General features: G+C 32.6%; 1 protein-coding gene across 1 annotated transcript; it reads left to right on the top strand.

Annotated features, from left to right (window-relative positions):
- Positions 1–311: 311 nt before the first annotated feature.
- LOC129321368 (beta-1,3-galactosyltransferase GALT1-like) lies at positions 312–11290 on the top strand. Its single transcript, XM_054967103.1, is given in 9 exon segments — positions 312–456; positions 6158–6289; positions 7455–8503; positions 8983–9215; positions 9306–9587; positions 9881–10009; positions 10089–10268; positions 10375–10482; positions 10866–11290. Coding segments are annotated over 7 exon segments (1932 nt in total). The 5' UTR covers positions 312–456; positions 6158–6289; positions 7455–7719; the 3' UTR covers positions 11082–11290.
- The last annotated feature ends 375 nt before the right edge of the window (positions 11291–11665 follow it).

The following is an 11665-nucleotide window of genomic DNA, read 5'->3' as shown; positions in this document are numbered from 1 at the left end:
AACCTATTAATCCCAAATCTATTAAAATCTCACATAGAGAGGAAGTAGAGTGGATAGAAACCTCATTTAAAGGTGTTGCTAGCTTAGAATTCCTCCTAAGTGCTCAATGTACCATCCTAAATTCTTAATCCATAAGACTAATTACTAATTGTAGGTAAATTAGTAAATTAGTTAATTAATTGAATGATAAGGATTTTAGATGGTAATAAATGACGTTTTGACTTGTTGGAATGTTGAATGAATAGGATCAAATGGAAGAATCACAATCCTACTTGAAGAGTGTGAGTTACAATGAGAACACTCTCGCTGTACCATGCACCACAGTGCACGGCATAGAGTCTGAATAAGTGTTACATGAATCAACTGACAAGAAGAAGAGGAGAAAAGGACAATATAAGAGAGGAGAAGGAGCAAGGCTCTGCTAAGGATTGTCATCTCAAATTACTGGCTTGCCAGGTAAGTTTTACACCACCCTATGCTCCTATTTTACATTAATTTCTCTTAGTTTAGGGTATAGAGAAATTGAATTAAGGAGTCTTAAGGGATTGTTTTCTTACCCTTTATTATTAAAAATGTTTTTGGGCATCAAATTAAGATTTTGTAACTAGTTTGGGGTTTAACAGTTAAGCTTTAAAGCTATAAGCACAATTTAACCTAAGTTATGAAGTTTAAAAGAGTGATAATATATGCATAGTTGTAGAGAAGTTAAAGTGATAGAAGGCTTAAAAGGGATTTTTAAGACTAAATATTTTTAAGTAAAGGGGATTAGGTAGTTCATTGTAATTAATTGTGATAAGTAGTACTTATGGTCAATTTAGTAATTGATGTATAGTGCTAAATCATGTAGAATAACATGGCATATATGTGTGACTTGAGTAAGATAAAGTTAACAATGTAAAAAGTGTGATAGGTAACCTTTCTAGAAAACATAAAGGTCAAGGTAATCGAATAATTCATTTTATCTGTTAGTTAGTTTAACTGTTTATAAGTATATTTGTATATGATATGTGTGGTTCTAAACACTATCATGACTTGAAAACTTGAATGATTTTGCATTGAAAAGGAATTTATTTACAAGTAAATTAGTTATGAAAATGGATTTAAAAAGTAAATTATAAATGTATCTCTGTGTGTGTGTGTAGAAAATAACATGCATTTATTTGCATCACTTGCATTAGAGAGGGTAGGAGTTCACCTTGTAATGAAGATCCATATGGATTAGTTGACACTAAGGGACTCACGGTGCATCAATATTAGGGTACTGCACCATGAAAAATATAAGCAGTCTAGTTACTCCCTAGTGCCTATTAGGGTACGATTAGGAGTCAACAGCACACCAGTTACTAGTAATTGGGGGAATTTGTAGTCGCGAAGTAGGATGGAACACCTTGGCATGATAGTTCATCTATAGTTGGGTAAGGATTAAGGCACCATTTGGCAATTCAACTTTTCACATCCTAAAAGTACTTTCCTACTTTTGAGATGTGAAAAGCTGTTTGGGATTGGGTGCAAAAGGACTTTGAAAAAGGACTTCTGAAATGGGCTCAAATGTGAAAAATCCAAAGCTCCATCCAGTAGCTTTTGAAAAGTGAAATGTTATTTGATCATACTACCTCAAATTTAATCTCTAATTTTTTTATTTAAAAAATAGTTAATCCATTAAAAATGTAAGTATCATTTAAATAATAATAATTAGATATTCATTTTTTAATATTATAAATTGAATAATTTGTCATGTTAATTTTTAGCATTAATGTGTAATAAAAATTACAAATATTTATCACATTTTTAAAATTACAAATTACAAAATTACAAATAATTAGAGATCAAGATTTTAGCATTATAGATCAAATTTTATGTTATTTAAAATCTTTATCACATTTTTTAAATATTTCAAATATATTACATTTGTATAATAAAAATTACAAATCATTATAAATCAATGTCCTTTTTAGTAATTTATATTCAAAAGCATATTTTACTATTATAATTCAAACAATTTTTAATTTATTAAACTGACTTTTAAAAAAATATATCCAAACACAAATTTTATTACAACAATTGACCATCACTAAACTGACTTTTATCAAATAAACTTTCAACAAATGGATTTTTGACAAATTAAAACTAAACACACACTAAGTCTCTTGGGAATGGTCAAGGTTGGCTACAAATTCAGTTGGGGACGTACGAAGGATGAATGGATTAGGATGATTATACATGTGAGAAAAATGATTTAGTTGGAGAATAGATATATATATATATATATATATATTTATATACTTTGAAATCGAGAAACAAGGTTTTAGTTACTTTTTTATAGTTATTCTTATTAATAGATAACTTTGAATTATCTCTTCTTCCACTACTTTTCTTGTTGGGAGATTTTTATGAAATCTCAATGTCCATCTACCATTGCAGTCTTTGATATGCCTACTATAAGTCACCTACATGCCATATCTGATAGAAGCAACCACATCCACCCGCATAAAATCTAATGATGGGGGAGTCCATGCATACTATGAATCACTGTCAAGAGGAAAGATTTTATTATTGAATTTCCCATTGTTCGTCTCTTCTAGCAGCAAGGCTATATAGTGCTAAACCATCTCCTTTATTAAAGCTTTGTGAGACTCAAATATTTGCTTACATCTAGAAGTCCATAACACCAAGCAAGTGAAGGCAAAGACTCTAACCTAAGGCCATTGTCTAAAAAGCCTCCCTTTAGGATTATAATGGGAGTTCCACCAAAGCTAAATTTGCAAATTTCCCCAAAAACATATGTTTTATGTTAGTAGAAATAATACTTTTCCAAACATCTTTTGATACCTCACAATCACGCAAAATGTGTATAATCTCTTCCTCACTTTGACACTCATAAGGGCACATACTATTCTTAATTAAGCCTCCCCTGACTCTAAAGGAGTTTGAGGGTAGTCTCTCAAGGGAAGTTTGTCTTTGGAATCTTCCATTTCCAAAAAAAAAGTCCACACAAGGCTAACTAGGTCCTAATCAATCCCCTTAACAAAATCATAAGATGGAGTCATTTCCTTCAACTATAGGTGGTTTATGCTTACATAGGGTTTCATGTAATGTCCTTTATCATTAGAGCTTATGTATTTAAATATATATAAAGTTAAGGTTGCCAACTATGAATTCATGTTTTTGAGTTGTGTGTAACATCCTAGATCTTCAACTTTGAAATTTATAAGTGTTAAAAGAGTAAATTTGTAAAGTGGGAATATATGGTAAAGTTAGCCTAGAGAGTATGTTTGCTACATCACTTGCAGTAAAGGCTAAAATTTTATTATAAGGGCAAGATGTGGTGATTTTTGTATGTCATGTGAAGTGTAATATGAATGCATGAATAATAGTATTGCATTTGTATATTGTGTAGATTTAGGATATTTTAGCCCAAAGTGAATTTTGATATGACACTTGCCATAAAATACAGATACAAGTGTAAGCCATTGGTGTTTATGTATAATAATGATGATTGTATGTTAGATAGTGTAGATTTGGCTTAGGGATGAGATTTCAAAAATTTCATGTAAGGGAACTATTTGTGTGAAATTAGGGCATAGAGTGGCTAAATCTTGGTTTCGATGTGTTATTGGTTTCTTAATTGTTCAACCAAGTATACTTAAGTCTGTTGAACCTGGTTCAAGCACCAGATTAGGCTAATAGCACAAGTTTCTAGTTTTTTTTTTTTTTGCAATTGGATGTTCAAAAATGGTGTTTAAAACTGAATTTATGCATCTGGGTGTCCAACTTTTAAATAGACCATTGGATCGATATGAAACTTGTGCCATTGGTTAGATTATCAAATAAATTTCATGTGGATGCTTGAATCACTTTGATCAGACATTGAATGCGAAAATGGCACACGCCAAAATGTTGGCCAGGAAAGTCATCATGACAGCAATGTGTTGTCATGTAGCTGCATGTGCATCACAATATGTTGCATAGAAAGGCAGAATATGCATTTATGTGCCACACACAAGGATATGTTGACATCAGGCCATGGCATGTTACACAGAGGGCCTAAAATGATCCATTTTGCCTTGTTTTCACTGTGTAACTTTGCAATTTCTCCATGCTTCAAATCTTTAAAGTGCTCTTTTTCTTGTATCAAAATTAAGGTTCAACATACTTATTAAAATTTATTTTCACAAGACTTCAAGGTACTAGCACTCTTGGAAAGAGAGTTGAAGGAAAATTTAACACCGTAATACATAATTAGAATCCTATCAGTTATTGTACATCATGTCAGCAAATTAAAAAATGGCAAAGTTAATGAGTAACTAAGAGGGGGTTTTTTGCTCTTAAAAATATGATTCATGAGAAAAATTATTTCACTTATTAATACAGAGTATCCAATGCTCTTCGGGAAAAATTTGAGATTAAAAGTGACCTTTTATCCTAAATATTAAATCATCTATAAATTTATATATACACATCCTACATTAATAAGACAATAATCATGTTTTTACGACAGAAATTGTCTTGGGGGGACTTCCAACATTCTAAACAATTAATACTTTCTGAAATTACAATTACAATTTGAAAATCTAAAACACAATCTTAAAATTTTTAAATCATAAAATTCAAATATTGAGGTTGACACAATTTTGTTGAAGCCTTTCTTATGATGGATCCACATTGCGTGCTCATAAGCATTTTGGCTCATCTAAGCCATTTATTTCATCTGAAAGTGATATCTACTGTTCATTTTAAATTTACATTTTAGGTTTTCTTAATATTGTATTATTAAAATAAAAATTATAAAAATTATACAAAAATAATATTAAATCTATAATGTACATAGTACATATATAAAGTCAATTTGTTAAATTTTTAATATAAAATTGGATTGCCCATATTATATCTGCATTATCTAGAGTACATCTAGAAAAATTAATTTTAATAAAATTTTAAAATTTTTATTTTGATAAATATAAAATAAAATAAAAATAAAAAAATTTTAAGTCTAGATGATCCAGATCTCATCAGGGGTTATGAGTATTATGATGCTTATTCATTCATAAGCATTGAAGATAATCCAGATTTAATATTAAATTTTTAAAAATTTTTAAAATTTTTTTATTTTAATAATAAAATATTAAAATACCTAAAAAATAAATTTAGAATAAATGACTGAGATCATTTTATGATTAAATAAAAAAATTAATCCACAAGTCCTTAAATTTTTTTTTATTTTGAATTAGATTTTTATAGTTTATTCTATTTTAATCAAGCCCTTATAATTTGATCTATTAAATATGTTAATTCTTGAATGTTAAAAATAATAATAAATTATTACATTTTCCAAAAAAAACTACTTTTGGAGTTTAAGAAAAAATTAATTTAATACTATTAGTCAAAATAAAAAATGATTTTATACACTGTTTATATTTTTATTAATTTTTTTATAAAAATTCTATAAGTATAAAAAATATTTAAAAGACAACCTAATTATATAAATTTTAAATTATAAAACTTATGCAATTAATTTTAAAGTTATATAATCATTTAATAAAAATATAAAAAATTTTAATTTTGTTTTTTAAAAAATTAAAGATTTTAATTTTAGGAGTTAGAAAATTTAATTGATGAAATTATAATGACTTAATGAAATAAAATAAATTTCATTTAAAGTTGAGAAAAGTTATAAGTATTTGTAGGTATATTTTCCATTAAATAAACGGTTAAGATAAGCCAAAATATTGATGACCCCTGCTTATCACTGTGATGTGCTTGCCTTTTGAAATCAGGAAAATATTTTATTTTCTTACCTCGAAATATAATTTCATTTGAATCTTACGAGCCGAAGTTTAGAATTATAAAGATTCAAAGTACGACAATTTAGGGCCATCTCACAAAATTTTATCCCGCCTCGCTTGATTCTCCCATACTGATTTTAATTTTATTACTAAGATAATAAAATCCCAAAGGCTCCCCGGCACTTTCTTCAGCCGGCCACTTCCATCATCCTTCAAAATCCACCCTTCGTCGTCCTCCACAAAGTATGGTCAAATTTTCAAATCTTAACATTAGTATTAATTAAGCAATGCCAAGACTATGAACAGAAATTCCTTTGTTTCTTTTTTTCGTTGAAGATTCTTCATTTTCATTCCTCTAACCCCTTACAGTACAGGAGACCAAGTCTGCTTCCTGAAGAGGACTATAACACCAGCAAGAAGAAGAACAAAGGCTTTCTTCCTTCTCGTCTGGTTTCTTCACTTCATTCTTTCGCTTTTCCAGCTTTTTCCAGAGAAAACTTGTCCAGGTAATTTGATACTTACTCCATCTTTTTTTTCCCCTTGCTCTAAGCACCTGTCATCTCTCTCTCTCTCTCTCTTGTTGTTCTACTTTAACATTAATCTGGATGCTTCAAGCTTTGAATTCCTCTGTTGTTTTTTTAGCTTCTTCTTTTTCTTTTTTAAAAGGAAAGGGATTAAAGTTTCTTCTTTCGGCCGTGTTTACGGTGTAACGCGTATGATCTGTGTATGTGATGATGGACTTCTTTGCTTTAATTGACTGTAGAATTCTGCTTGATTTCCTAGTATCAAAACATTTTTTTTTCAAAAATATTTAATTGGTTATTATGTAATTAAGAAGGGAAGTTGGTTGCTCGACCTTAAATTTAGTTCAGTTATGTAATTTAGTACGTTATAGTGTTATTACTGAAGTTATGGTTTCAACTGAGTCTTGTATTCTATTCAGGAAAAAAGATGAAAAGTTTGAGGAAGAAGTATACCTTCGGAGTTACGGTCAGGCGGAAAAAGAAAAAGAAAAAGAAAGGGGGGGGGGGGGACTATTGTGACGTTGGTAACCAGTTTAATTGGCAAATAATTAGTTATGTGGTTCTAGTGTTTACGGATTCATCTTCGGACCGCCATTAATGTGGTCCTGATTTCTTCGATATTGGGATTTTGACTTATTTTTGCCAACTTTAACTGAAGTTATTTATGTCAATTCAAATGGCGTCAGTTCATGATAAGTATTATATTTCTCACAGCATTCTAGATGAGAACTCGGTAAGCTGTTGAAGGGGATAAAGAAAATAAGTTTCTGGGTTGACCAACTTTGGGGGCGTTGACTGGTAAACGCCTATTGATGTGGGGGTTTCGTAGGAGAAGGGGATAAAGTGGTCTTCACCTAATTGCCCCTCTTTTTTCTTAAAAATAAAATAAAATAAGGCATTCTAGCAAATACACTGTCGAAGCGACCATAAATCTAAAGTTTTTTTGTGGCATAGAAGAGGGGAGCTTTGGTCCTTGACCATATTAAGGTTGCATCAAAATTTACATGCTTTTGGGATATTATGAAATTCGTATTTTGGTCGCTGTTGATGAACTTGACAAGGTATTGTATTTGAGTTGTGTTATGCACATTGAGTACTTCATACAGTATTTCAGTTAGTTTTAATCGCTTTCTTGATGTGAACACAGGACCAGCATTTGACTGCATCTCTCTGCAAGTGACATGGTGGATGTCTCTGTTTCCAGAACTATAAGGGTGAATTTTAGGGTGAAATCCTTTGCACAGATGTTTCTTACAGTCTATATCAAATCACTTTTACTGTTTGTTTCATATAACACCAATTTTGGTTATATTGATGACTCCAAAAGAACCTGAAAATTATTCACATGACAGTTTTGGTGTCCTTTTTCTCAAGTCCTGTGACTTCTAGGTCCTGAGTGATTGCTCATTCCTATGATCATCAAGATGAATAAATGGTATGGTGGGGTTCTGATGGCTTCCTTGTTTACATTGTTTATGCTTCTGATACTGAGATATGGGGTCATGAAAAACCCTATTGGCGAAGGCTATCTAACTATATCTAACATCTCTAATGGCACTAATCCTCTTAAATGGATAAATCCTGGGGTTCCACCTGCCATTCAAAATCCGGTGAGTTATTCTCAAGTGATTTCTGCTGATCTTGTCGTGTCAACCCTCTTTGATCAAGGCAACTTCTCCAAAGAAGAGCAACAAACTCTGCAGACATGGAACCAATTGAAACACTTGACTGGTCATGCCCAGGGTTTACCTAATGCAGTGGAAGCTATCAAGGAAGCTGCAGGAGCATGGAATAATCTCATGCACTCAGTTGAAGAGCGAAGAGAAGGTTATGCAAGTGACAGTTTAGATTGGAGAATGAAAGAGAAGCAATGTCGCCATTTTCTTGATAACATGAATTCAACAGGACTTGATAATAGTAGTTTCAGATTGCGATTTCCTTGTGGCCTGACACAAGGTTCTTCTGTGACTGTCATTGGCATCCCCTATGGTCTTCTTGGTAATTTTCGAATTGACTTGACAGGAGAACCTCTTCCTGGGGAGCCTGACCCCCCAATTATTTTGCACTATAATGTGAGGCTTCATGGTGATAAAATCACTGAAGATCCTGTAATTGTCCAAAACACCTGGACTGTAGCTCATGATTGGGGTGAAGAGGAGCGATGTCCAACCCCTGCTCCTGGCAAAATCAAGAAAGGTAAAGGTACTATTGTTATGTATCTGATGCAACATCTGTACTGAACTCATGTTCTTTGCAATGGAAAGAACAGATTCATATTTATGTTTATGCCTATCAAAAATTATTTTCAAAATGATATCCGCCATGAAGATAAGATGTTGCTTCCATGACTTTGAAATCAAATTATCATAATTTGACTGCCACATGCGATTCAGACTTTCCTATATTACAGATAGTGAAATGGAAATCTGGCACAAAGACACAGCTTTTTTCTTTGGCTACTATCAGTAATGTCTCATTAGTAATGATCTCAGAGACAATTTATTTTAAAAAAAAAAAATGGTCTATCACCTTAGCGACAGAATTGAAAAACCAAAGTTTGGTGTTAAAGCTTAGTCTGCATGGTTGATAATGATCCATTGTGTGTATAATCTACCATACAGTTCTACTGTATGACTAAGTTTCATTTTCTTTGACATTGCTGTTTCTTTTTCCAGTTGATGAGCTTTGGCAATGTAATAAGATTGTAGGGAAGAACATTAGCCAACTTTCAATTTCTGGCCTGAATTCACACACTTCAGGGAAACTTTCAGCATCAGGACATTCTAAAAATAAAAAATACTTTCCTTTTAAGCAAGGAATACTATTTGTTGCAACTCTACGGGTTGGATCAGAGGGAATCCAGATGGCTGTTGATGGAAAGCACATATCATCATTTGCTTTCCGCGAAGTACTTATTTTCTCTCTTGCTTCAATTATTAATTTTTGGTCCGGCATCATTTCCTTGTATCTTTTGCTTACTTGTGTGCTTACTATTCAGACTTTGGAGCCATGACTTGTCAGTGAAATGAGAATTTCTGGGGACATCAACTTGATTTCTGTTCTTGCCAGTGGTTTGCCCACTTCAGAAGACACAGAACATATTATTGATCTGGAATCATTGAAATCAATAACTCTATCTGTGCGGACTCCATTAGATCTCTTAATTGGTGTTTTCTCTACAGCTGACAATTTTAAGCGTAGGATGGCTGTTAGAAGAACCTGGCTGCAATACTATGCAGTTCAATCCAATACAGCTGCTGTGCGATTCTTTGTCGGTTTGGTATGTGCTATTTGTGGTCTGCTTGCATAATTCTAAGAATTTGTTAAAGAGGGGAATATAATTTCATTAAATCACCCCATAAACTTGAGATTTCTTGCATACTTGTCATAAATTGATCGTCAAAAGTTGTTGGAGTGATTGGTTTCAAGATTTTTGTGCCATCAACTTATAAAATAATACTCACTTTGTTTTGTTCCTTGGCAAATATTCTGTCTTTTAAAGGTGTTACTTGTCAGCTTCTGCTCTTAATTAAGCAGCTTTCTGAATTACGTATTCTGTATGAGGTGATGCAGCATAAAAACCAAATAGTTAATGAAGAACTGTGGAAAGAAGCAGAGACCTACGGAGACATCCAGTTGATGCCATTTGTCGATTATTACAGCCTTATCACTTGGAAAACTTTGGCAATCTGCATATTTGGGGTAATTTCTTTTGTTGTCCTCTTTACCTTGTTGGAGAGTCCTTCCTTTCTCTTATTATTGACTTGAATCTTTTCAGCAGACAGAGGTTGTATCAGCAAAATATGTCATGAAGACAGATGACGATGCTTTTGTTCGTGTCGATGAAGTACTTGCTTCTTTGAAAAGGGTCAACAGGACTCGTGGGTTGCTTTACGGACTCATAAATTCAGATTCCCGACCTCACCGTAGCACTGATAGCAAGTGGTACATCAGCCCTGAGGTAGATCCATCTTCTATTTTCCTATAAGAAGGAAATATCAAGTTACTTGTGTTGTTAACCTTTGACAGGCTTCACATTAACTTTTTAGTTGCTGGCTATGTTGCAGGAATGGCCTGATTCAACTTATCCCCCTTGGGCACATGGTCCTGGCTACCTAGTCTCACATGATATAGCTAGGAAAGTGTATGAGAGATGCAGAGAGAGTCATTTAAAGGTACTCCGTCTAGTTCTTATTATATGACATCTTTAACTCTAATTACTTTACCATAATTAAGGAGAGGTGGTTAAGTTATTAATGTTGTCAAAAAATTTAATAAACTTCCAATCTTACTTCTATTCAAATGAAAAATTTTCATATTTGCATTTAATTTTTTTTTTCTCATAGTTAATGAGTTTAAATAAGGGTAATATTAAAAAAAAATGTAATGAATACCTTATCAAGCGTCTTATATCAAGGACAAAAGAATTCTTCTAAAAGACACTCTATAATAGAGACCGGAGCAGTATATAAAGTTACAACATTGGTTACTTATTCTCTAAAAACTATCTACAAAGCAAGAAAGTTAAATTGAAACAATCTTCAACACTATCTGGCAGATGTTCAAGTTAGAAGACGTGGCGATGGGAATCTGGATTGCAGACATGAAGAAGGAGGGTCTGGAGGTTTGGTACGAGCACGAAGCGAGAGTGTATAACGAGGGTTGCCAGGATGATTACGTGGTGGCTCATTACCAGGGTCCAAGAGGGATGCTGTGTTTGTGGCAGAAACTTCAGGATGGAAAAGGTGCAAAATGCTGTGGCAATAGAAGATGACTCCAAAACATGACTGGCTACCCTATAACTTTTACTAGTGTTACACCTCACAAAGGGGGAAAAAAAGGATCTTAAAAATCACTCCTTTTCATGGAGAATGTATAATTAGGGTTGTTAGTGTAGCTAGAATTTATTAGAAAGAGTTCATGGCAGTACACAGTAGTAGTGTGAAATTCTTTGAAGTAAAGCATATATCCGTATTAGAGATATGTATATATATATATAGAGAGAGAGAGAGGGGGGGGGTTTCCTTGTATAGTGCCATGGTTTTTTGGGATGGATGAGCATCAATGCAGAGACGAAATTAAATATTTTCCGCTAAGTTTTGTGCCATTGCTGAGGAGGTATTATATCTCCCTTCTAAGGCCTTGTTGGGTTTGTACATAGAATTGAAGGCTATGGAAATTAAAATAAATAAATAAAAATTGATGAATGGGATGAAATGGGAAATAGTAGTATCTTTGGAATAGTTAAAATAAAAAGGGAATTCGTTTCCAATAATTTTTTTTTGGTAGGATGAGAATTGCATGGGTATAGAAATATAGATAAGGATAAAGAAAATAGAAAATACCCCTAACATGAAA

The sequence above is a fragment of the Prosopis cineraria genome, unplaced genomic scaffold (genome assembly GCF_029017545.1).
Source record: "Prosopis cineraria cultivar Desert tree isolate PC_DT_omini unplaced genomic scaffold, ASM2901754v1 PC10, whole genome shotgun sequence".
In the NCBI taxonomy this organism is placed as follows: Eukaryota; Viridiplantae; Streptophyta; class Magnoliopsida; order Fabales; family Fabaceae; genus Prosopis; species Prosopis cineraria.
The sequence above is the reverse complement of the archived record's forward strand: the minus strand, read 5'-3'. Positions and strand labels throughout refer to the sequence as shown.